Here is a 27,683-nt window from a genome sequence, read left to right as displayed (position 1 = left end):
CACTTTGTTTTCTAGAAACAGGATAAGCTGTGCCTTCTTGCTGATGCTTCAAGCTCATTAATAGCTTACTGAGTTTTAGAAGGAGCACACCACTCATGCTTGTTTAACATTGAGCAAAAAGGTCAAGTGATTTTTCCATGGACCCTACTTGCTAAAGCCTGCACTTTGGAGAATGCTGCATTCCAATGACTGCTGTGTACATTAAGCCCCTTTATTCATACTCTCTGCCTTCCATCATTTAACCAGTATTCTATTGGTGCTGATGTGTTATTCTCTACCTACAGTTTTATCTAATAACCTTTAATGACATTTTCTGCTCATGAACAAGACCAGATTGTAATACTATAGTGTTTCTGATATCTTCATACATGGCATTTTGAACAGTTCCATAATGTTATCAGATATTTTCACTGTTTCGATTAATACATGAATAACAAAAATGAGAGTATTTATTTATTTTGACAAAGAGTCTTCAACCTATAACATTAACTCTTTCATTTTTCCAAAGATGCTGCTTGACCTACTGAGTGCTTTGGACATTTTACAATTTTATTTTCAATTGTTTTCAGTATTTCTAAAATGTTATTAAATTTTCATAAGTAGTATTTATTTAATTATGCAATGTTTAAATTGTACTGTGTATTATAGAACAGAATCACCCCGTTGTCTTTTTTAATAGATATAATAAACAGACTTTGGATAATATATCGATTAATACCTTTATATTCAAAATTCAAATGGAGTATTTTGAGCCTATTTGAGGTGCTTATTACCTGTTTTGGGTTTGTAGGTTTGACTGATTGTTGGTGTTTTTGATAACATATAGTTCTGTGATATTTGTAATGTATCTTTAGAAAGACCCACATTCAAAATGGACCGTACTTTCAATCAGAAGTGAAGAATTACCTGTTTCTGAAGCCTACACAGAGTTCCTTGCAGACAGGCACCACCAGATTCGCATGCTCACAGCTACGTCCATTAGCAGGTAATTTTTGTGGTTTTAAGAAATGTTTAATGAAGTATCAAAATTAATACCAGAGGTGAAATGGCTTTTATCAAATTAAAATGATGATGCATATAAAACTATTTATGCCTTATAGAAAAGAAGGCTTGCTAATTTCCATTTGAATTCACTGCTTCTCTATCAAATGATGTGATTCAGCTGTGAAATCTGCAAACTTTGTAGTTGTTCTTCCATAAACTTGTATGCCCATCTTTCCTCCTTGAATCTTCTAATAAGAACAACTTTTTGAGAAAACTTTTGATTATCTTTTTCTGTTATCAGCATTTACAGCTCAGGGTTAATGCATCTGTTAAGTCCATTAACTATGTTAAAAAATCAGTAGAAAGTTGCTATCACCAAATTATATCACCTCTTCCCACCCTGCCAAAATGTAAAAATGCTATTGTGGCGACCCACTTCCGAGCGCACTCGAACCGGCTCACAAATAGCCAGCGTGCCGGCACAAAGGCCGGTCCCAAAAGGGCGCCAGATCTGCTTCACCAACAAAAGGAAAAGCCTGCGGGGGATTGTGAATACGTGCCCCTACAGCATCCGCACCCAGGGAGGGCAGGATCAGGGAGGCTTTAAAGCAAGGCTGTGAAGTTCGAATAAAATCTTACTTTAACTGCTGTTTACCGACTCCATGTCGTTATTTTAGCGCTGCGTGTAGCACACCGCTACAATTGGTGACCCTGACGGTCCAAACAATTTTTGGACCGGAGATGAGCGACGCTGCATCTGTTCATGCGGTTTCGTTGAAACTGCCAAGCTTCTGGACGCTGCGACCTCACCTGTGGTTCCAGCAAGCAAAAGCCCAATTCCACGTTCAGCAGATAACCTCAGAGGACACGCGTTACGACTACGTGGTAAGCTCCCTCGACCAGGACACAGTGGCCCAGGTTGAGGAGTTCATACAGTCTCCCCCAGCGGGCGGCAAGTACACGGAATTCAAAGCCCTGCTCATAAGGACTTTCTGACTCTCAGGGCGCGAGCGGGCTGCCCGTTTACTGCACCTGGATGGCTTGGGAGACAGACCTCCATCGGCTTTAATGAATGAGATGTTGTCTCTGGCCGGCGGACACAAGCCCTGCCTCATGTTTGAGCAGGCATTCCTGGAGCAGCTGCCCGAGGACATACGCCTGCTGCTGCCTGACGCGGATTTCAGTGACCCCCGGAAGGTGGCAGCCCGGGCGGACTTACTGTGGAATGCCAAGAAGGAGAGTGGGGCGTCTGTCGCACGGATCACCAGGCCACGCTCCCAGCAGCAAACCAGACCAGGCCCAGCCACGGAGCCCGCTAACCCCAGAGGCAGGGGTGAGGAGACCAACGAACAATGGTGCTTCTACCACCAGCGGTGGGGCGCAGAAGCCCGCTGCTGTAGCCCACCCTACAAGTTCCCGGGAAACGCCAGGGCCAGCCGCCGCTGATGGCTACGGCGGCTGGCCATCGGGATAGCCTCCTGTATGTGTGGGGCAAGAGGTCGGGACACCATTTTTTTGGTCCACACTGGTGCCAAGATCAGCGTCTTACCTCCGATGAGTTATGACACCTGCAACAGGGCACTGGGTCCCCCCCTGAGGGCCGTGAACAGCAACATGGTAAGGACCTACGGCACCCATATGGTGCAGCTACAGTTCGGCTCCAGCAGGTTCACATGGGACTTCACACTGGCCGCCGTAGCCCAACCGCTTCTGGGTGCGGATTTTTTGCGGGCTCACAGCCTGCTGGTCGACCTGCCGAGGCAGAGACTGGTCCACGCCGAGACCTTTCAGACATTCTTCCTGGGAGAAGCCCAGTTGCCAGCCCCACACCTCGACTCCATCACGCTGTCCGACAACGACTTCACCAGAGTCCTGGCGGATTTCCCATCGATTGTGGCACCACAGTTCACGGCAGCCATGCCCCGACACGGCGTACAGCACCACATCCCGACCCAGGGACCACCCCTCCACGCCCGTGCTCGGCGGCTTCCCCCGGACAAGCTCCGACTGGCGAAGGAGGAGTTCAAGAGGATGGAGGAATTGAGGATCATCCAGCAGTCCGACAGCCCATGGGCCTCCCCCTGCACATGGTGCCCAAAGCGACAGGGGGCTGGAGACCGTGCGGCAACTACCGCAGGCTGAACGAGACTACAACACTGGACCGCTACCCTGTGCCACACATTCAGGACTTTGCAGCAAACCTGCACAGCGCACGGATCTTCTCCAAGGTAGACCTCGTCCAGGGATACCATCAAATCCTGATGCATCCGGACGACGTCCCCAAAACGGCTCTCATCACTCCGTTCGGCCTTTTTGAGTTCTTCCGCATGCCGTTTGGCCTGAAGAATGCCGCACAGACGTTCCAGCAGTTAATGGACGCGGTGGGACGCGACCTGGACTTCACATTCATCTGTTTGGATGACATCCTCATAGCCAGCAGCAATCGTCAGGAGCATCTGTCCCACCTCCGTCAACTCTATGCCCGACTGAGTGAGTACGGTCTAACAAACAACCTGGCCAAATGCCAGTTTGGGCTTGACACCATTGACTTCCTGGGCCACAGGATTACTAAAGACGGGGCGACCCCTCTGCCTGCTAAGGTAGACGCGGTCCACCATTTCCCCCGACCCACCACGATCAAAGGCCTTCAGGAATTCGTAGGTATGGTCAATTTCTACCACCGTTTCCTCCCTTCAGCTGCCCGAATCATGCGCCCCCTGTTCACCCTGATTTCGGTTCTGGGCAAGGACATTACCTGGGATGAGGAGTCCGCCGCCGCTTTCATTAAAACGAAAGAAGCCTTGGCAAACACCGCGATGCTAGTGCACCCCAGAATGGACATCCCTACCGCCCTCACAGTGGACGCCTCTAACACGGCAGTCGGTGGGGTGCTGGAGCAACTCATCGCGGGTCGCTGGCAACCCCTGGCGTTTTTCAGCAAACACCTGCAGCCACCTGAGCTCAAATACAGTGCTTTCGACTGGGAACTGTTGGCACTATACCTGGTAATCCGGCATTTCAGATACTTCTTAGAAGGTAGGCCCTTCACCCCGTTCACGGACCACAAGCTGTTTACCTTTACGTTCACGAAAGTGTCCGATCCCTGGTCGTCCTGCCAGCAGCGCCATCTGTCCTACATCTCTGAATACACGACGGATGTCCGGCACGTCTCGGGTAAGGACAATGTTGTGGCGGGCGCACTCTCTCGCCCTAACATTCATGCCCTTTCCCAAGGGGTAGACTTTGAGGCGCTGGCAGAGGCGCAGCAGGCAGACGAGGAGATCCCGAGTTACAGAACCGCAGTCTCCGGTTTGCAGCTGCAGGACCTCCCCGTAGGTCCAGGTGAGAGGACCCTACTCTGTGACATCGCCACCGGCCAGCCCCGTCCCGTCGTCCCGGCACCTTGGCGGCGACGCATTTTCAACTCCATTCATAACTTAGCACACCCCTCCATCAGGACAACCGTCCAGATGGTCTCCAGCATGTTCGTTTGGCACGGACTCCGCAAGCAGGTCAGTGAATGGGCCAGGACATGCATGCACTGCCAGACGGTCAAGGTGCAGTGTCATATCAAAGCTCTGCCGCAGCAGTTCCACCCCACCCACTGGCATTTCGACCACATTCATGTGGATATCGTGGGTCTCCTGCCAGTGTCGCGCAGAGTGCGGCACCTCCTGACTATCGTGGACCAGTTCACAAGATGGCCAGCGGCGATCCCACTCACCGACACCACCTCCGAACCTTGCGCCCAGGCACTGATCGCCACCTGGGTGTCCCGCTTTGGTGTACCGGCCTACATTACCTCTGACAGAGGCGCCCAGTTCACCTCCAGCCTGTGGTCAGCTATGACCAGCCTCTTGGGGACGCAGCTGCACCACACAACTGACTACCACCCACAGTCGAATGTTTCCCACAGTCACCGAGCGTTTCCACCGTCACCTGAAGTCAGCTCTCATGGCCCGCCTGAGTGGAGCTAACTGGGTGGACGAGCTTCCCTGGGTCCTACTCAGCATCCGCACGGTGCCCAAAGACGATCTGCATGCCTCGTTGGCCGAGTTGGTGTACGGCGCACCCCTGGTCGTCCCCGGGGAGTTCATACCAGCCCCAAGGGGGCAAGAGGAAGAACCCGCAGCAGTCCTGGGCAGACTACGTGAGAGGCTCAGTGACCTGGCCCCCATACCCACTTCGGTGATCAGGAACAACGGGTCCATGTCCGTGCTGGACATTGGGGGGAGAGAGGAGGTTTTCACGGTGGACCGACTCAAACCGGCCCATGTGGACTTGGCGCAACCGGTCGAGTTTCCGGCACCACGGCGCAGGGGCCGACCTCCCAAACAGGGTCCGGCCTCCCAAACAGGGTCCGGCCCAGACTGTGGACATTGGGGGGTGTATCACCGGTTCTGGGGCGGGGGGGGGGGGGCGGTTATGTGGCGACCCACTTCCTAGCGCACTCGAACTGGCTCACAAATAGCCAGTACGCCGGCACAAAGGCCAGTCCCAAAAGGGTGCCAGATCTGCTTCACCAACAAAGGGAAAAGCCTGCAGGGGATTGTGAGTACATGCCCCTACAGCATCTGCGCCCGGGGAGGGCGGGATCAGGGAGGCTTTAAAGCGAGGCTGTGAAGTTTAAATAAAATCTTTCTTTAACTGCAGTTTACCGACTCCGTGTCGTTATTTTAGCACTGCGTGTAGCACACCGCTACACTATGCCCTTTTCCCAGTTCCCCTGTCTCCACCGCATCTGCTCCCAGGATGAGGCTTTCTGTTCCAGGACATCTCAAATGTCCTCTTTCTTTAAGAATCATAGTTTCCCTTCTGCCGTCATCAATGATGCCCTCACCCGCATCTCCTCCATTTCCTGCACTTCAGCCCTCATCCCATCCTCCCGATAATTACTGAAGTTCAACAACTTGTTTCTCTCCAGTCTCTTCCAGGAGATCCAGGTGCACGATTCATCTGTAAAGCTGAAAGCCCTTCCTGTGAAACTGCAGCAGAAAGCCTTTGAAAATGTGTATATGAAAGTACAATCAGGAATGAGAAGTCAGGTAACTTTCTTGTTTTTAAATTTGATTTTCAAACTGTTTGTATTATCCTTAAAATCAATTAGTTTATTTCAGGTATGTTCTGACAAAACTACAGAAAGAGGTAATCTAACCTAATCCAGTTTTTCAGTGTTCCTTTATTCCCTTCTTGTTTGCTGGCTCATGTATCCTATAGTGTTACATTATTAAATTTACGTTCAGTGTAAAGCGATGCTCTCAATTGTTTCTTTTTTTCCCACCATAGTAGAATTCTTACATTGACAAATGCGATGGGTTACTTAAATTTGAATCAAGTTCTTTATTTTCTGGCTGTGATCCTTGTCTTTTTTTTTCTTTTTTGGCCTTCCTTGCTACAATTTTCTTAATTCCTAGTTTGCTCACATTACCACAATGTCATATATTTGATAAATTTAAGTACCTGGGTTCTTCCTTTCTTTTACTGGTGACTCACCATAAGTTTTTACATCTCTCCAGACAGTTTTCTTTTGCTCATTTGCTGAACTTTACAGATCAGAGAAATCCCATTCAGTTACTTTGGTTTATCAGAATAGCTGTCATTGTGGAGCATGGCCATTAGCCTCAACTAGAAAACTACATGCATGCACTTCAGCAAGGGCAGAACTCAAGTTAGATATGATGCTGCTTTTCCAATGCATACTCTACCAAAATTCTTTAAAAGCATGAACATAAGTATTGCTGCTTTTGTTGTAATGTTGTCAGGATTGAAAATGTCCAACAGAAGTGTAGATAGATAAAGTAGGCAGTGATCATTTTAAAATCACAGCTTTAAAATTTCCGTCTAAATTTTTTAAAAAATATGTAAACTCTTTATATATCTTAATATAACATTTTATTAACTTTTCTATTATCTTTCCTGTTTGTATTTAAAATGGCAGGAATGGAAATATATTATGATTGTTACATTACTCCCAATAGACACTATTGTTCCGACTTTACTTGAGGAAGACACCTGGTTTTTATTCCCAATGTGAACCATAGATGGCAGTCTGACATTGCATTAATATGTAACCTTAGGTGACATTTTATTGTCTAGAATATTAAGAATCCGTGCAACACCAAATCCTAAACTCAAATCTTGGCAATTAACTGTATATGCAGAAAATGGGACAAACCAGATCCAAATAATTATTGTCTAATTTTCAGTTATAGTTAATTCACTCCCAAAAGTCATCATCATCAGAACTTTTGCTTTCACTTCTCCATCAGCAGGCCTCTTTGCCCTCCTTACTAAATTTACTACCTTAAATTTAATCTGTTGGGAGATCTAGTCAGTATTCCCATCTTGTACTTAATTGGCTGGTGCCCTGTTTTTTCCCTGTCTCTAATCTTTAGACCTCCCCCTCCCCCGACAGCTCCCCATTCTTTTGAAACTTGGTCATGATGCTTCCTTTCCTGCATCTCCACTTTCATTTGTCCTTTTAATGTTGAACTCTGCACCATAGCTTTTGATGACCCATTCTTAAGTACTTTCATTCTTATTTAATCAACCTCTTCCTAATACCTCTCAAAATTAGTATAAAATTTATTCTGAATTAATACTGCAACGTAAATCCAAATTGCCTTGCATATGTTTGTGTATTTTAACATTGCTTTTTAAAAGTATATCATCCATTTTATTTCTTCAGAATCGTGCATCCCCAGAAGAACTGCAGGATGAGGAGTGCAATAGAAGAGCTACGTTGCTTATAGTGATTTCATTGGTCATGTGCTGTAGCCCCATATGTGAAAAGCAGGCATTATTTGCTATTTGCCAGTCATTAAGGGAGAACAAGTTAGAACCTACACTTGTTAAAAAGGTAACAATGAAATGAAATTGAAGTGGTATTGTTTACTTATTTGCCTTTTTTAATGTGTGAGGTTGAAACCTTCCCTTGCATCATATCAAATCCACACACATCAAAGGTCAATATTCTCTAAGCAGGAATCTTTAGATTTCCCAGCACCTCTAATTCAAGTCATGCAGATTAACTGGAGAAGGAAGGAGAACCTGATGAAGCAAAAAGGAAGCACATCACATCAAATTCAACAGCAATAAGTATTTTGTATTTGCGACGCACAAAAATACCGTGGAACTGCATAATTATTTTGTGGTAACCAATTCTTTTTTGCATAAAGCAGTCAACAACAAATACAGAATATTTTTGTTCATAATTTTATAAAGCTGTACTGTTTTATATGTTACATGTATTTTGTTTTACTTAGATTCTTGAGTCTACATCCAAGTTATTGATGTATCGTAGTTTGGAGAGCTTCATGGTTTCCCATTTAGATTACCTTATCCATGAATGGTTGGCAGTGTCTGATCCTGACTACAACTTGCCAACATTCCCTTTCATCCTATTGAACTGTTCTAATCTGGAAGAATTTTACAGGTAAATGGAGTTTTCATTTGTATTCAATTTACAACTCAGGTATATTATGTATTTCCACAATATATCTGAATGTATATCTATAAATCATTAACATTGTTATGTTTAGTATGAGAAAGCATGCTGAAAGTAAATGGTATTAAGTTTATCGAGATTAAGACAAGCGAACTGTCTAATGTTTCTCTATGTTCAGCAGAACTGTAAATGCAACACACAAAATGCAGGCGGAACTCAACATCTTTGGAAATGAATAAATAGTGGACATTTTGGGCCAAGGCCCTTCCTTTTTGTGCACATGCCAAGTATAAAAAATGTCAGCAAACAGCACATTGCCTCAGTAAAATATTATAATTATTCAGTTTATTAAAAAATTAAATGGACAGAAAAAATTGCATCTGTATTATTCATTCTGTGCGCACCTTTTCCAACATCAGTGGAATGTGCATGTTTTATTTACATTTTGTAACAGATCCCACCTGTGTTATTGCTTGTCAGAATTTCAGAGCTGCTAACTTTTAAGCATGTGGTTGACATCATGGTAGTAATTAGTGTGGAAGGATTTTCAATCTGCTCCCCATATTGAACTTTAAGTTTATGTATCTTAGCCAAGAACAAGGAAACAGTTCAATTTGTATTCTCACCAGCTATTAATTGATTGCAGAGCACATTTTATTTTCTTGACTATTGAAGTCTAAACATTATTTGGTTAAATAATGTTTTAAAGATTTCCATGGGAGCCTCAATACTTATGAGACAATTGAAAATGGTTCATATATTTTTGAAAATAGATTATTGGTTACTTTTAGAAGTTTTAACAGGCTGTTAGGATGTGGATGTTGCTGACAGTGCAGGCATTTGTTGTTTATCCCTAGTTGTTACTGAACAGAAAAACAAACTAATAAGAGTCAACCACATGGGTGGATCTGGAGTAATACTTAGGCCAAACTGGTTAAAGAATTTCCTTTGGTGGAGGAATTTAGTGAACTAGTTGGAGTCTAGATGGCAGTCCATGAGCTTTGCTTTTAATACTTGCAGTTTTCTAAAATTCCTCAGCTGCTGTTGGTGGCATTTGAACTCGCACGTTGGGATTGATGGTCCAGAACTCTGGCTGTTTGTCCAGTAATTTGACAATTACTCTTTTCTCTTGGAGTCTCTGTTCAAAGATAGTTCAGAATGATAAAATAAAATCGCTAACAGAAAGAAAAAGATAATGAATTCAATAGGATTTCCAAAGAGACCTAATCGTTTGCATAACTGATAAATTCTCTTCAATCTCAGAATCAGAATCGGGTTTATTATCACCGGCATGTGACATGAAATTTGTTAACTTAGCAGCAGCAGTTCAATGCAATACATAATCTAGCAGAGAGAGAAAAATAAATAAAAATAATAATAGTAAATAAACAAGTAAATCAATTATGTATATTGAATATTTTTTTAATGTGCAAAAACAGAAATACTGTATATCTAAAAAAAAGTGAGGTAGTGTCCAAAGATTCAATGTCCATTTAGAAATCAGATGGCAGAGGGGAAGAAGCTGTTCCTGAATCGCTGAGTGTGTGCCTTCAGGCTTCTGTGTCTCCTACGTGATGGTAACAATCAGAAAAGGGCATGCCCTGGGTGCTGGGGGTCCTTAATAATGGACACTGCCTTTCTGAGACACCGCTCCCTAAAGGTGTCCTGGGTACTTTGTAGGCTAGTACCCAAGATAGAGCTAACTAGATTTACAACCTTCTGCAGCTTCTTTCAGTCCTGTGCAGTAGCCCCTCCATACCAGACAGTGATACAGCCTGTCAGAATGCTCTCCACAGTACAACTCTAGAAGTTTTTGAGCGTATGTGTTGACATGCCAAATCTCTTTAAACTCCTAATAAACTGTAGCCACCGTCTTGCCTTCTTTATAACTGCATCGATATGTTGGGACCAGGTTAGATCCTCAAGATCTTGACACCCAGGAACTTGAAGATGCTCACTCTCTCCACTTCTGATCTCTCTATGAGGATTGGTATGTGTTCCTTTGTCTTGCCCTTCCTGATGTCCACAATCAGCTCTTTCGTCTTTCTGACATTGAGTGCCAGGATGTTGCTGCGGCACCACTCTACTAGTTGGCATATCTCACTCCTGTATGCCCTGTCGGCACCACCTGAGATCCTACCAACAATGGTTGTATCATCAGCAAATTTATAGGTGGTATTTGAGCTATGCCTAGCCACACAGTCATTTGTATATAGAGAGTAGAGCAGTGGGCTAAGCACACACCCCTGAGGTGCGCTAGTGTTGATGTCACCGAGGAGGATATGTTATCACCAATCCACACAGATTGTGGTCTTCCAGTTAGGAAGTCGAGGATCCAATTACAGAGCAAGGTGTTATGTGTAAGAGTTTTACATGCAATTAATCAGTGTCATCTCTGTCGATTTTCTAATGAACGTGCTAAGAACTTGGCAGTGTGCCTTACAAGGTGTTGAAATGGATTATGGTAATGTAAACATCAGTGCTATAGAGAACACTCTTCACAATCTGGAACTGTGACAGATTGACCAAAGGCAGTAATCCGAGTTTTATAGACAATCCATCTGTGTTGTAGTTAACTGTGCTCTGCCTTCTCTGGGAGTACAATAGCATGTGAACTGAGAATTCAACATGTTTCTCACTAAGTCATAGAGTTATACATTCACCCAACATTTTTGGCATTACCCTTGGGAATGGGACATACAAGCTATTATTATATGCAGATGACTTGTTACTATATATTTCCAATCGTGAGAAATCCATTCCTGCAGTTTTATCTCTGCTTATTCAGTTTAGTAGCTTTTCCGGCTACAAACTGAATCTTAATAAGAGTGAACTATTCCCATTAAATATGCAAGTTCCAATTTATAAACATTTACCATTAAAATTAGTCACAGATAATTTTACTTATTGGGTGTTAAAATTACTAAGAACCATAAGAACTTATTTAAGGTTAATTTTTTACCTTTAGTTGATCAGGTTAAACAATTGCTTACTAAATAGTCCCCATTGTCTTTATCACTGATTTGTCGAATCAATGCTATTAAGATGATTATTTTACCTAAAGTTTTATACGATTTCAAGTGCTACCAATTTTTATTTCTAAGTCCTTTTTTGATATCGTTGACTCTAAAATTTCTTCATATATATGGCAGAATATAAATCCTAGGTTAAGTAAAAAATATTTATAGGTCTAAAAAGGATGGTGGTTTGGCATTGCCGAATTTAAGATTTTATTATTGGGCAATTGATATTTGATATTTAATATTTTGGACACAGGACCTGGATGTCATTCAAAGTCCACAATGGGTAAACCTTGGATGTAAATCTGTACAGGGGTTCTCATTGGTTTCTATCTTAGGGATCTCGCTTCCCTTTGCTCTTTCGAAATTGAATAAACAAATGGTTAATCCAATAATTAAATATACATTACAAATATGGTTTCAATTTCGTAAATTTTTTGACTTGAATAAGTTTTTTCTATCAAGCCCTATTATATCTAATTTCTTTTTCCAACCAGTTATGGATCAAGCCTTTTTGATATGGAAAACGAAGGGTATAACATGTTTTTGTGACTTATTCTTGGATAACTGTTTCATGTCTTTTGAACAGTTGTCTAATAAATATAATTTGCCTAGGTCCCATTATTTTAGACACTTAGAAATTAGAAATTTTTTGAATAATATGTTTCAGACTTTTCCTAATTCATACGCAACTGATATCATGGAAAAAATTTTTTAGGTTTAAACCCTTATCAGAAGGGTTTAATAGCAACTATTTATGATATGATTATGAAAATACAGCCAGATATATCAGATAAAATTAAGAATGAATGGGAAAAAGAACTTCAACTTTCCTGACCTACAGAGAAATGGGAGAAAATTTTTCAATTAGTTAATTCCTCTATATATGCTAAACATGCACTGATACAATTTAAGGTGGTGCATAGGGCCCACATGTCTAAAGACAAGCTTGCTCATTTTTACTCCCACATAAATCCTATCTGTGATAGATGTAATTTAGAAGTAGCCTCTTTGACTCATATGTTTTGGTCTTGCCCTTTTTTGAAGAAATATTGGATATTATTTCAACAGTTTCGAGTATTGATTTACATCCTCATCCTATTACTGCAATTTTTGACTTACCAATGGTGGAAGATAGTTATTTATCCTCTTCAGCTCGTCGGATGATTGCATTTGTTACATTAATGGCCAGAAGGTCCTTTTTATTGAATTGGAAAGAGATTAATCCTCCTGCTACATTCCAATGGTTTTCCCAAACTATATCTTGTTTAAATCTAGAAAAAATCAGAAGTGTCATTTTTGACCCTTCGGTTAAATTTGAAGAAACTTGGAGACCATTTATTCAACACTTTCATATGATGTAACTTGACCTTTTCCGAATCCCTTTTATTATCCTTAAATATTTGGATAGAGGAGCAGAGTTGTTGACATTATTGATTGTATTTATTGTAATATAATAGCCCAGCTTTGTTTAGTTTAGTTTAGTTCTGTTTAGTTTTTTTTTTAATTTCTGATTTCGGGGTTTTTTGGGTATGTTTTTTTTATATCATGTTAAATACATCAAGAGTTTGGGAGGCTTAGTACACTTGTGTTATCTATAGCTTACACTTGTATATACTGCTTCTTAATTATGTATTCCCAATCTCTCTGCATTACTATTGTTATTCTGCCTATGTTTGAAAATTAATAAAAAGATTTAAAAAGAAAGAAAGTTATACAGCTTGGAAACCAAGTTGCTTACTTGAGCCAGATACTTTGCATTTATGTTGAATTACACTTCATCTGCTATTCCTTGGCCTACTGGCCCATTTGATCAACACTGCATTTGTTATCTTAGGTAACCTTGTTCACTGTCCATGATATCATATATTCCTCTAAACTTCCCCTATTCATGTATCTGTCTCTACCACTTTCACTGGAAACCCATTCCATACATGCACCATCCTCTGTGAGGAAGAAGTTGCCACTCAGGTCCCTTTTAAATCTTTCCCCACTCAATTTAAACCTGTACCCTCTAGTTTTGGACTCCCCTACCCTGAGAGGGAAGACTGGTAATTCACCTTATCTAGGGTATGCCTTCATAAGTCCACCCCTTAGCCTTCTACACTTCATGGTAAAAATACTAGTGTGTCCAGCCTCTCCATATATCTCAAGCCTTCCAATCCTGGTAGCATCCTCATAAATCTTTTTTTACACCCTTTCCAGTTTAATGATATTCTTCACTTAGCAGGACAATCGGAACTGTAACCAGTACTCAAAATGTAGCTTTACCAATGTCTTCTACTGCTGTAGCATAGTGTCCCAACTCCTGTATTCAATATCCTAATCCAATAAAGGCAAGCTGCTAGCCACCTACTTCACCACCTGTGTCAATACATTCAGGAAATTGTGTACCTGCATCTCTAGGTCTCCCTGTTCACAGCACTTCTCCAGAGCTCTGCCATCTACTGTTCAAGTCCTGTTCTTATCAAATGGTAACACCTCACATTTATCTGAATTAAGCTACATCTGCTATTCCTTGACCCGGTGGCCCAGTTGATCAAGATCATATTTGTAATCATAGTTGCCCTTCTTCACCGTCCATGATACCACCAATGTTAGTGTCATTCCCAAACTTACTAATTATGCCACCTACATTCACAACCAAATTATTAATATTATTGGCAAACAACAGAGGACCCAGCACCTGCCCCATTGATCACATGAATATGCTTCAGTTTTCAGCAATTAAATATGTCCAAATTTCAGTTCTAAACTAAATACAGGTCGACCTTCACTAATCTGACTTTCTGTAATCCAATTCCTTCAATAATCTTGGACTGATTTCAAATTTTCCGTGCAACTGTAATTTCAAATTTCCCAGGCTGCCGTACCAATCTGCTGCGCATTGTTTTGGTTGTGCTAGATCTGTTCACATGTTGGTTCACTCGTGTAAGTACAGACAGACAATTCCTGAATGTTTTCCTGCATTTATTAATATCATTTGCATGAGGCACAGCCGCCTGGCTCCCGCCCGCCTCACCTGCCAGTGACGGGGGAGCTGCCGCGTGTTGGTCAGCCTGCCTTCTCACCCGCCTGCCAGCAGTCGCACACTGCCCTCCAGCGTCGCCCGGCCGCTACGACCTCAGATCAGACGTGGCGACCCGCTGAATTTAAGCATGTTACTAAGTGGAGGAAAAGAAACTAGCAAGGGTTCCCTTAGTAACTGCGAGTGAAGAGGGAAGAGCCCAGCGCCGAATCCCCGACCACCTGGCAGTCACGTGAAATGTGGCGGATGGAAGACCTCCTTTCTCCAACTTCTGCTTCTGCTCACCTACATGTGCTGCCACCAACATCAACAGTGTTTGAAGAAACTGTTGTGCCAATTTCAGCACCAGTTCCTGATGCTTCACTCAATTTTCAAGATGAAGATGTTGATGATCCTGACAACCCCACACTTGCAGACATGTAACTTTGCCTGAAGTTATATTAAACGTCTCACTTTAGAAGCGGAAGTGCTCAACTGTTCTGTATAACTTAATTCCTGTATGTTTACCTGTACCCTTTATTTTATCTGTGCCTGTACAGTATATTACTTTATTAAAATTTCATTTGCTACTCATTTAATATTTTTATTTCATTATTATTGTAAAGGGGGTTTCTTACTGTGTATGTAATCAAAAGGGCATCTTTTGTTTTGTTAAAAGCAGGAATGTTTCTTTGTTGCGAGAGAGTGCTGGGAGAATTGTATTCCTTTGTAAACCAAATGGGGATTAATGTTCTTTCTTCTGAGTCTGTAAGCTTTTGTTGATGGGCTTTTGGGAAGATCGGCGCAAGGGGGTCGAGAGAGAGGACGTAATGCTGTAAGCTGGGCGAGGATCGGACCCCAAGCGGGGGTCCAAGGAGGGGGGATGAAGCTAGATGTGCTTGGTTGACCACTGGGAGGGTCCTGAGCTGCGAGTCAAGGAGTTCGGAGGGTCCTGAGCTGTGAGTCGAGGAGTTCGGAGGGGATCGAATGGTGGCCAGAAGACTTCAGAAATTGAGCTCCAACGGTTGTGCACAAAGTGGTTTGGACTTTGATAAGTTTGGCACCTTTTCTTTAATTTTTCTCTTCATATATACTGTTATCATTATTAATCACTTAGTTATAGTAACCTTTATAAATTGTACTCATTTAATCGCATATGGTGTACTGTCTGTTTTTGGGTGAGGCGGGGACATCACACAGCATCCACACCAGCTGATTACCCAGTTTGGCGGGGCCGAAGGCTGCTCCCCATGGACGAAATGAGCTGAGCGAGCCTGAGGCGACCCAGGGGGTTACATTATCTAACTTGTACTAATTTACATGATATTTTAAAGGTATGTTGAGGTGGTTAGCAATTGCTTAATGTGATCCTTCTGTAATTCGGCATTTTCACTAATCCAGCTCTCCTCAGGTCCCAATGGTGCCGGATTATAGAAGGTCAACCCTGTACTGAATAATTATGCTGCTTTAGTGGTTCATTTGTTGTTGCAAGCAATTTAAATGATACTTTTAGAACTACTGATTTAGAACAACTCTTGTATTTAGTTTTCTTTATGAACTAATTTTTGTTATTGACTTGCATTTTAGATCATATTACAAAGTTCTTGTTCCACATCTGATGGTTATTGGTGATATAGAAGAAGTGAAATCAATTGCTGCACACATTAGCAGACGCTGGAAAGAATTGCTTGCAGATTGCTTTCCAAAGATAATGGTTAACATTCTGCCTTATTTTGCATACCAAGAAAAAAGTGGATCTGATAATGTTTTGGCACAGCGAAGAGAAACTGCATCAAAGGTGTATGACATGCTGAAAGACGATGATTGCTTGGGGAAGCAGGTGAGATTTACTGGTATTTTGTTGTTCTACTTTTGAACAATTTTTCTGGAGCCTGAGGGTCAGTCCTCATGCTACCATAGAAAAAAAATCATATACAGGGCAACATATTATTGGATAGTAGCAATTTTAACTTTAGGCTAAGAATCTACCTACTTAGATGTAAATCTAAAATTATTTTTATCATCAAGGCTACAAGGAAAAAGAAAACATACACAATCACAGTTCCTCAGGGATTGTATCTATTGAAAGTGTGCTTCAGAATTGGCTATGTCTCCAGCCATGGTACAGTATTGGCAACAATTAACACTGTGGAAGGTAGTCCTATCCATAGAAAGCAAGGCACATCTAATCTGGCTAATTATCACTCAGTCTTTTCAGAAAATGATAGAAGGTATCATTAATAGTTCCATCAAGCTGTGCTTACACACCAGTAATCTGATTGATTCCAAGTTTAATTTTCACCTAGATCACTTAGCTTTAGACTTATTACGGCTTTGATGCAAACATTGAGCTGCATTCCAGAAGAGAGTGCCTTTGGTGCCTCAATCTGAGCCCTGGTAGTACAAAGATAAATAAGCATCAAGGGGAAAATACATTGATGACAGGAGCCATACTTTTTTCAAAATAGGTTGGCAGTGGTTTTAGAGAAATTGTGATTGCATATGTTTTCTTTTTCATTGTAACTTTGATGATAAAAGTAATTTTAGATTTACATCTTGAAATCCCAACAAAGTAACAGCCTGTTAGCCTAAAGTTAAAATAGGTAACCTTACAATAATATGGTGTCGTGTTAATTGTTGTGACTCCAATGCATCAATGTGATCTCGAGTACTTTGTAATTACAGGCAATCTGTGGTCTTCTATCTAGTATAGTTTATCAACAAAAGAGTAATATTTCAGTAAATAATGATTGCATTGAATACATTTTGTCTCAAGAAAATATTAAAAAACAGAAATTCTGAGATATTTAACACTGGTATTACTCTTTTGTTTGTTTTTCTTTAAAGAAAATTGACCATTTGACCCTCGATAACTTGCCAGAGATTATTGTAGAAGTGCTCAATACCCTGTATGATCTTCCAAACCAAGATTCTGCAAATGATGGAGAGCTGGTGGAATTTGTCGGGTAAGCAAAGTAAAAACACATTTATATTCATGTTTTACTAACAAGACATACTGACACTTGTCTGCAATAATGCTGTTAGAACATTGTGAAAGTTATCAATTTTACGCAACCTTATTATAATCAAAGTAGATTTTATTTTGCCAAATTAAGAAATATAAATGGACTTTTAACCGTTCAATATCAGTAAGCAGAAAATTTTATCCAGAAATTTAAAGAAATAATAAAATTTGTTTAACCGCATCAATTTGTTTACATTTTAAAAGATGGTTGCTTGTCAGTGTGGTGTGAGGGGCCAGAAGGGCCTGTTCCACATTCTATCTCTAAACAGATAAATACATTTTCTGTAAGAGGAAGAGCAATCCAATTAATTCTATCCTTTATTCTCCTGAATATTTTAAGCCAGCAGAAGATGAAACTATAAATACACTGAATTGTGCAGGAGAAGTTACAAGTCTCACTTTTTCAAAATAGTTAAATTATGTCCTATCCAAGAGTGGACATAATTTGGTATTTTCTTTGGAAACAAATTAGTTTTTTATTGTGATTCATTCTGCAATGATTTTTTTCTTGAGTTTTAGATTGCTTATTAATAGTTGTATTTTCTGCTTTGAAATTCTATTTCTCTCTACCATTCAGGGCAATGGATCCTGCTCCTAACCCACCTTATTTCCCATCTTACGTTATCAAAGCCACACTGGAGTATATTGGTAGCTGCCACAAAGAGAAGTACAAATCACTTGTGGCAGTTCTTTCCAAAAATCCTGTAAGTTCAATGCTATATCTGCTTTCTGTGGTCGCATGTGTTAACTTGCTAGGAATCCCTGTTTTTTTTTTGCTGATTGGAGAGAAGGGTGGGTGTAATATTCTTCACAGTCATACACCTCTTCAGCTGGTACAGAACGTAATTCTCACTCAAAAAGGACATTCTTTTAAGTGAGAAGACTCACTCCTCTTAGCTAAATTTAAAATATCAGATAGCACAATCTCAGATCATTTTATGAACATTTCTGAGAAATGCCTAATTATCATTCAACAAGTTCAGTGGAAGAACTTTTTAGATCCCTCATATTTTGTGTCAATATTTCCCAACCAAACTTAAATTTTAGTTAACTTTTGTAGTGTGCCATGTTGGGTTCATTCTTTATCTCATTATTAGCTCACTGCAGCTCTGTGCTTTTAAAATGTACTGTGCCTATAAAAAATAATCCCCCCCACGGAAGTTTTCATGTTTTATTGTTTTACAACATTAAATCTCAGTGGATTTAATTTGGCTTTTTTGACACTGATCAACAGAAAAGACTCTTTCATGTCAAAGTGAAAACAAATTTCTACAAATTGGTCTAAATTTATTACAAGTATTAAGCACCAAATAATTGATTGCACAATTACTCACCCCCTTCAAGTCAGTATTTATTAGATGCACCTTCGGCAGCAATTACAGCTTGAGTCTGTGTGTATAGGTCTCCATCAGCTTTGCACATTTGGACACTGCAAGTTTTCCCTGTTCTTCTTTCCAAAATTGCTCAATCTCTGTCAGATTGCATGGAGATAATGAATGAACAGCTCTTTTCTAGTCCAGCCACAAATACTCAATTGGATTGAAATCTGGGATCTGGCTTGGCTACTCCAGGACATTAACTTTATTGTTTTTAAGTATTCCTGTGTAGCTTTGGCTTGGTGCCATTATCATGCTTGGAAACATCTTCTCCCAAGTTGTAGTTCTCTTGCAGACTGCATCATGTTTACCTCCAGGATATCATGGTACGGATGGTATGTGGTATTTGGATTACACCAAACATAGCGTTTAGTTTGATGACCAAAGGCTCAGTTTTGGTTTCATCAGACCATAGAACCTTCTTCCAGCTGACTTCAGAGTCTCCTACATGCCTTCTGGCAAACTCCAGTTGGGATTTCATGTGAGAGTTTTTTTTCAGCAGTGGCTTTCTCTTTGCCTCTCTCCCAGAAAGCTGCGACTGGTGAAGCACCTAGGTGATAGTTGTTGTATGTACTGTCTCTCCCATCTCAGCCACAGAAGCTTGCAACTCTTCTAGAGTTGTCATAGGTCTTTTGGTGGGTGGTCACCCTCACTAGTCCCCTTCTTGCACAGTTACTCAGTTCTGAGCAAACAGACTATGCAGATTTGCAGCTGCGCCATATTCTTTCCATTTCTTGATGATTGACCTAACTTTACTCCATGGAATATTTAGTGACTTGGAAATTTTCTTGTATCCATCATCTGACTTGTACTTTTCAATAACCTTTTTGTAGAATTGTTTGGAGTGTTCTTTTGCCTTCATGGTGTGGTTTTTACCAGGATACTGACTCAGCAGCAGTTGGACTTTCCAGATACAGGTGTATTTTTACTACAATCAATTGAAACACCTTGACTACACACAGGTCTCCAAAAACAGATCTTCATTTAACTAATTATGTGACATCGAAAAGCAATTGGTTACACCAGTTATAATTTGATGTGCATATCAAAGGGGGTGAATAGTTTTTAATTTAGATCACTTTGTAGAGATCTGTTTTAATTTTGACACGAAAGAGTCTTTTTCTGTTGATCAATGTCAAAGAGAAGCCAGTGATTCAATGTTGTAAAACAATAAAACATGAAAACTTCTTGGGGGGTGGGGGGAGAATACTTTTTATAGGCACTGTATGTTGTTTCAAATCCCACCAATGCTTTTTAAAAAACGATTTTAGACATGTGTAACCATCAGGTTTGGTTGGTGGCGTAAGTCTAGAGAAGACAGTCTCTGGCCCCACCAAGTGTGTGAAATTCGAAGTGCAAAACCTCAGTGTTTGTGTGGATGCTATGTGATTTGTTCCTGTTACAAATCAGTACCGCAAAATAACAGACAGTACACCATATGTAATTAAACGGTTTAGCTTTATAATTCTTAATTTGACTAAAGGGTTAGTAAAGTAAAACAAAAAGGAAAGGGCCCATTTTAATGAAGCAGTCTAATGTGCACAAGTTGGAACTCACGGCGTCCCTTCTGCTGGTCCACCATTGTTTTCTTGGCCTTTGTCAACTCTCAGCCCCACTCCAAGTCCGCTCCTTTCTAGGGTCTACCACCTTTCCTTTCTGGTGTCTTCTCTCTCCATCTCTCCCCGAATAAAAGACCCAGAACACCTCCATCTCAGGCACACAGCAAGAAAAAAAAACACTCCCCTCATTGGACGGCTCACATTCCAAAGCGTCCGTTATCCCTAACCATAATTCAAACACTGCTGCTACAGAAAGACCATTACACTAGCAGTGAAACTTTTCCCAGGGTGTTACACATGTATAATTTAAAAGCTGTCCAAAATGTCTTTAAACAGGATTCAATACAAAAGATCCTGCTAGCGATTTGTAAGAAGGCAGCAGACAGTACCAGTGCCTATGAAAAACATAGAATTCTGATGATGTATCGTTTGTTTGTAAACATGTTGCTGAAAGAGATTGCTGACGGGCTGGGAGGATTGTGGGCATTTGTTCTCCGTGATGTCATCTACAGTCTGATTCACCACATCAATAGCTGGTCAGTTCTTTTTCATGAATTCTTTCTTTCAAGTTTATTTGCTATTATTGTTTGGAGTATATCTTTTACAATTGTAAATTTAGTCGTTTGCAATCTCTAATTAAGGTTACTTCTCAAAGAAAGAATTTTTATTTCTTCAGATCTATTTCATATCAAATTAAATTTCAGGAGCTCACCGATAGCTCTGTGCCTTTCCGTTGTTTCTTACTTATAATGTTTTCCACACAGCCATTTATACTTCTTTATGTTATTTCAGTCCATTATGCTGGTGAATCAAGCACACTTACAAAATCACCTTGATCTCCATTAGCTAATTCTGGTGATACATAGAAAATTATGAAGCAGATGGTATAGCAAGTGGTGATTAGTAGTGTTTCTAATGTATGAATTGCCAGTATGCACTATAATGATTTTGAAGACAAAAATGTCTCCTCAACATTTGTTTTAGATCATAATTACAGGTCATGGTTGTAATTTTTTCTTTGTAGGCCATCACACATGGATGATATATCCACACGCAGTTTTTCTCTATGCTGTGATCTTTTAAATGTCACTTGTAAAACTGCTGTGGATCATTGTGGGGATGCACTTGAAAATCACCTTCATGTCATTGTGGGTACTTTAACACCTTTGGTGCAAGAACAACCAGAAATTAGCCAGAAGGTGAGCCACTGGTGTAAATAATAATTCTGCCTGCTTCTTTCAGTTTAAAACTTTATTGGTTTACCCACAGATTGCGGGAGGAACTCAGCAGACCAGGCAACACCTATGGAAAGCAGTAAACAGTAGACATTTTAGGCTGAGGCTTTTCATCAGGATTGGAAAAAAAGATGAGGAGTCAGAGTAAGAAGCTGGGAGGAGGGGAGGAAGAAGTATAAGGTAGTAGTTGATAGGTGAAACTGAGAGAGGGGAAGGGGTGAAGTAAAGAGCTGGTAAGTCATTTGCTGAAAGAGATACAATCCTGGAGAAGAGGTAAATCTGATAGGAGAGGACAGAAGGCCATGGAAGAAAGGGAAGGTGGAGAAGAAGCAGAGAGAAGTGATGGGCAGCTAAGGAGATGAGAGGGGGGAATGGGGAATGGTGAAGGAGAGAGGGAGCATTGCCAGAAGTTAGAGGAACTGATGTTCATACCATCAGGGTGGAGGCTACCCTGAAGGAATTTGAGGTGTTGCTTCTCCAGCCTGAGTGTGGCCTCATCATGGCAGTAGAGAAGGCCATGGACTGACATGTCGAAATAGAAATGGGGAGTAAAATTAAAATAGGTTGCTACCGGGAGATCCCGCTTTTTCTTGCAGACAGAGAATAGATTTGCATAGACTACGCAAAGTCTATGCTTTGCGTAGACTTGGCAAAGCAGTCTCCCGATCTATGCCAGGATCCAACGGGATTTCACCCACCAAAGCATCTTTCCCTCCTCCCCCCCACCTACTTTCTGCATTCCACAGGGATCACTCCCTACATGACTCCCTCATCTATGCATCCTTCCCCACTCCTCCTGGCACTGATCCTTGTGAATGGAACAAGTGCCACACCTGCTCCTACACGTCCTCTCACTACCAGTTAGGGCCCCAAACAGTCCTTTCAGGTGATGCAACACTCCACCTGTGAGTCTATTGGGGTCACCTACTATTCCTGGAGTGCCCTCCTGCTTGCTACTTTTAGTGTAGAATAAGTCTCCGCTGTATACCAGAAGCACAATCAAGAAAGCCAACACAAAGTCAGTAACAGCTGTGACATGTTGGGTATAGATGGAGCTTTAGTGAGAAAGAAAAGGAAAGAAATTTAGAGGTGGCTTTCTCAAAATTCTGGATGAAAGGAAGTCACCCAGTCATGAGAGTGAGGCAGGGATAAGACTTTTAAGTCAGTGGGATCAAGGACTAGAAACCAGTATAGATCATTGTTTCTAAAGTTCAGTTTTGTGTGGTTGTACATTATGTATTAATCCCATTCTGCTCCTCTGAATGTCTTATGATTCTTCATGGTTATTACTCTCCATTTTAATTTAAGCATTTATTGTATTATACTTGTAACTCTTTCAGGCCCTAACATTATTGAAGTATCTAGTGATTTCCAATCGAGGCAATGAAAACCTGTACCATGCAATTAGGCGTTTGGATCCATTCCCTGATCTTCCTGACTTCAGAGAGCTCCGTCTTACCCAGGAGAAAATCAAGTACAGTAAGAAACAGTTCACGCTGTTAGAGGTAAAAGTATTTTTTAATGTATTTTGTGAGTTTTGAATTATATGTTTTTCATTTCTTCAAAAGAATTACAAAACATTTTAAGATTTCACTTGAGCATCAGTGTCACAGCTATTAGCCCAAAATCCTATATACTTTTATAAGTGGGGAAAGATTTTATTGTCAAGTAATAGGCATTACTGCAAGACTGCAGCAAGAAGTAATCGAGAAGTTGTCCCTCAGCCCTTTTATCCTCCTCTGCCATTCACTAAACATCTGTGCCTCATATTAACTTTCCTTGTATCTTCTGAAATTCTTAGCATCCATAGATCTATCAACATAGTCAATGTTTAGGCAGCCATGCCTCTGCAGTAATTTATTGCCACACAAGCACTGACTTTCCTTGAATCCAATCTTCCTTTCATTGATTCCTGGTGGAAGCTACACCTAGTGGACTTTTCTGTGTACTTCTTAATGGATAAAAAGTTGCTGAGACGATGACATGAATTAAAGAGCAAGAAATGAATCAAAAGCTGCAAAGAAACAGAAATATGATTGATGTTACTACAAAGAATTGTCACAAGCAATAAATTACTGATTTGCCAATTAATTTTCTTCTGTGGCATACAAGTGTTTGAAGCAGGAATATTGATTAGGACTCATAAGCCTATTTTTATTTGAACAACGTGAAGGGATCTTTTAGTGTCCACCTTGATATACTGCAGAAGGTGTATAAGACAGATCTAATCAGAAATACTTGACCTCTGATGATATAAGATTGAAATTTCAGACCAAATTATGTGCTCCAATCCACTGAGCAGCAGCATCAACAAACTGACACAAAAAGCTAATAGAAATAGACAAGATGCAAATGAGACATACCAGCAACAATAGTTTCATTCTATGGATAGTGAAAAGGGTTTGATAAGAGAGTGAGGTGGAAGTTAATGTGAAAAGCGCAATTTTGTGTTTATTTGTCTTTACAATACTGTTTTTGCATTTCAGGAAATCAATCATTTCCTTTCTGTCAACACCTGTGATTCCTTACCCCTAACCAGGCTTGTGGGATTAAATGATCTAAAAAAACAACTAGAGCTTCACAAAGAGGATTCTAAAACTCTGCTGAAAGAGTGTCAAGGTAGCTTGATAGTATGTTCATAAATAAAAATCATGGCAGTACTATATGGAAATATAATTTCATTAGAGCACAATTATATATTAATTTGGGCTGTAAAATGGAGCTTCATTGTACTAATTGTTCCAGTATCAACAATTCAGCTTGCATACAGCACTGTTACAGACTAAAGTACACTCAATAGCCACAAAGACCACTCTCAGTAGGACAGACGAGCAATGTGCAAAAGATAACAAACTGCAAATACAAAAAGAAAAAAGGGAAATAATAAATAAATAGACAATAAATATCGAGAACATGAGATGAAAAGTCTTTGAAAATGAGTCCAGAGGTTGTGGGAACAGTTTAGTGGTGGGGAGAGTAAAGTTATCCCCTCTGGTTCAAGAGCGTGATGACTGAGGGATAGAGACTGTTCCTGAACCGGTGGTGTGGGTTCTGAGGCTCTTGTGCCTTCTTGACAGTAGCAGCAAGAAGAGAGCATGGCCTGGATGGTGGGGGTACTTGATGATGGATGCTACTTTCCTGTGACTTCATTCGTAGATGTGCTGAATGGTGGGGAAGTCTCTGGCCTCTCTCACTAACAAGGTGTTTTCACCTAAAATTGCCACTTACTTGATGTTTTATTTGTTTTTCACACATCTCTGTAAACTAGAGATTGGTGTGCGTGAAAATCCCAGGAGATCAGCGGTTACTGAAACCATCCTGGCAGCAACAATCATTCCAGGGTCAAAGTCACTTAGATCACATTTCCACCCCATTTTGATGTTTGGACTGAACAAGCATCCGAATAATCACTACGTCAAGTTTGCCGATGACACTGTAGTGGTGGGCTTCCTCTCCAACAATGATGAGACGGTCCATAGAGAGGAGGTGGAAGAACTCGAGTCCTGGTGAAGGCAAATAACCTCTTCCTTAATGTCAGCAAGGCTAAGGAGATGGTTACCGACCTCAGCAGAACTCGCACCCCTCTTTACATTAGTAGCATAGTTTTGGAAACTGAGAGCAGTTTTAAGCAGATGGTATACCTCTCGCACAGCCTCTCATGGTCCCAGAACACATCCTACAAAATCAAGAAAGCTCACAGCACCTCTACTTTTGAGGAGGCTGAGTGAATACTCACATCCTTGTATGGATGTGTAATAAAGAGCATCCTAGCATGGTGCATCACTGCATGGTACAGAAGCTACCTTGAGGCGGACAGGAAGGCTGTAAAACAGGTAATCAAAAACTGTCCAATACGTCACCCCAGCACCAGCCTTTGCACCATCAAGGACATGTGTATGTAAAGGTGGTGGAAAAAGGTCAGTGACATCATGAAGGATCCACCCACCCTTCACATCGACTGTTTGTTCCATTCCCATCTGTGCCAAGACCACCAGACTCCAAACAGTTATTTTCCCCAAGCAGTAAAGCTGATCAACACCTACACCCCCCCCCCAGCTCCACTACTTTATCATTTTCTGACAGTCACCTTCTACCCAGCATCACTTTATGTATATCAGCTATCTTATGTGTTTAAATTTATTGTTTTTCTTTACTGTGTTCTTTTTGTGCTGCATTGGAACTGAAGTTACAATTATTTCTTTCTCATTTACACTTGTGTACTGGAAATTTCATTAAACAATCTTGAACAATCTGGATCAGTGGTTCCCAGACCTTTTTGGGTTACCACCCTCTTGAGTCCCAGAACACATCCCCAGTGATGCACAGTGGAGAGAAAAGAATAAGTACTGCAGATTCAAAGCAATGACAAGCAATTGCAAAATGTATTCGAATCTATTTAAAGCTACAAATAATTTTAATTTAATTACAGTAAAAACAATTTTAGAGCATATATTAGTAGTCCAACTATTAGCTACTTCATTGCTTTTTCACCTTTCAATGAAATGGATAGGCTTAGTGCTGAATGTCATCCAGAAGGAATCTCAGATCCCCATTCAGTTATTTGCAGTCTGTTTTGTTGCTTTGAAAAATGTTGGGCGACTGTACTGAAACTGTGCTCAGCTAAATATGATGTTAGGCAATAAAGAATATCTTTTTCCACAGTGCCAGATAGTGTTCAGAGATTTCTTTCTGCAACATAATCATATGATTATTTGAACTTTAACTTCAGCCCAAAGTCATTTTGTGGTGAGATTAGTCTTGCCTCATTACAAGTGTTCAGGGATGGATTTATTACCCAATCTGGAATGTGGATCAAGAGGAGATCCTGAAATCTCTGGCATGACTTTATGCAGCTCACCCAGGTGTGCATCGTATATCTGACAATCATCTTTCTTTTTTCCTCTTCCAACTCAGAGAGTCTCAGAAATTTATAAAGGTTGTGACAGCTAATGTTGCACTTAAGTAGTGTTAACTTGCACAGAAATGTGGAGATGACTAATTTGACTTCTTAAGATTGACATAATATCAATAATTCTGACAAACAAGCAATGTCATGTCTAAAATTTTTGAGTTGATTACTGAATGAAGCATTCAAGTCTTCAAAGAACGTTATCACAGTTTATCAAAGTGCATTTTAGGCAGTTTCCTTTTGAGAGCCATCTGACTTCTGTGTGCAATAGCAAGTGTTCAAACTGATCATTATTCTCTATACAAAGCTCTCAAAATAGTCGAGAATCGAGAGCATGGAACTTGATTTTATTTGCCACTGTGATACCAGTACTTAATAATTTGTGCAGCTGATCACTGGGGATTTTTGTGAGAGGATGTTGTCTGTGAATTACACAGTGAATATGTCAGGTACAGCTTTCTTTGTTAGTGTCCTGTCAGTGGTGATGCCCCACCTGTTGCACAAGTAGGAATGTTGGTGAGTGCAGTGTCCTACTCTTTGAAAAATTGCTTAACAACCAAAATATTGACTCCCCTGTTGTCAGAAACACACTGAGTCTCAGCAATTTGCAGAACGGTAAACTTTATTTTTCGAGTCTGCAGAGTCGGACCCAACCAGCTCCTGCTAGATTGAGTGCCGAATTACACTTTGCACAGTTTTTTTATACCCTACTTGTTTACGACTTTGTGAGTTGCACCCATGTGAGGTGCAGACATTCTTCCTTAATCTCATTACAAAATTACAAATGTGATTACCCTTTGGCCCACTTATCAGCCTCAGCGCATTTTGACCGTTATTGTTCAACCGTTAAGCATGTCTTCCCGTTACCCGTATCGCTTCTTTAATCAGCAAGCTATTGTTTCATCCTCATTTTGCAAATTGGTTTATACGTTGCCCTGCAAGTTGCTTTGCACGCTCTTTCTGTGTCAGCACATTCTAAATTGACTCCTTAAGTACCGTCTTTAATTTAATCATTTCTCTCACCTGTCATATCTATTTCTAGTCCCCTTGCAAATAACAACTCATAAACCATACTTACATCTTTTCTGAAGCATACATGGCAAAGTTGTATTATCAACTGC

At 40.8% G+C, this 27,683-nt stretch overlaps 1 protein-coding gene across 10 annotated transcripts in view; it reads left to right on the top strand.

Annotated features, from left to right (window-relative positions):
• atm (ATM serine/threonine kinase) overlaps positions 1-27,683 on the top strand; it is a 179,380-nt gene that overhangs the window by 62,356 nt on the left and 89,341 nt on the right. For 8 of the 10 annotated variants that reach the window (XM_059964267.1, XM_059964266.1, XM_059964269.1 and 5 more), the window contains 11 exons: positions 855-985; positions 5,909-6,029; positions 7,673-7,843; positions 8,250-8,419; positions 16,046-16,298; positions 17,306-17,424; positions 18,061-18,187; positions 20,755-20,954; positions 21,443-21,617; positions 22,994-23,158; positions 24,140-24,272. In XM_059964267.1, the coding sequence (XP_059820250.1) occupies positions 855-985; positions 5,909-6,029; positions 7,673-7,843; positions 8,250-8,419; positions 16,046-16,298; positions 17,306-17,424; positions 18,061-18,187; positions 20,755-20,954; positions 21,443-21,617; positions 22,994-23,158; positions 24,140-24,272 (1,765 nt within the window). Of the gene's footprint in view, positions 1-854; positions 986-5,908; positions 6,030-7,672; positions 7,844-8,249; positions 8,420-8,609; positions 9,490-16,045; positions 16,299-17,305; positions 17,425-18,060; positions 18,188-20,754; positions 20,955-21,442; positions 21,618-22,993; positions 23,159-24,139; positions 24,273-27,683 lie in introns of those variants that run through there. The other 2 variants (XM_059964275.1, XM_059964274.1) reach the window with 2 other exon arrangements.

Source organism: Hypanus sabinus, chromosome 3, assembly GCF_030144855.1.
Source record: "Hypanus sabinus isolate sHypSab1 chromosome 3, sHypSab1.hap1, whole genome shotgun sequence".
Taxonomy (NCBI): Eukaryota; Metazoa; Chordata; class Chondrichthyes; order Myliobatiformes; family Dasyatidae; genus Hypanus; species Hypanus sabinus.
Note: the sequence above shows the minus strand (reverse complement) of the source record. Positions and strands in the feature narration are given on the sequence as shown.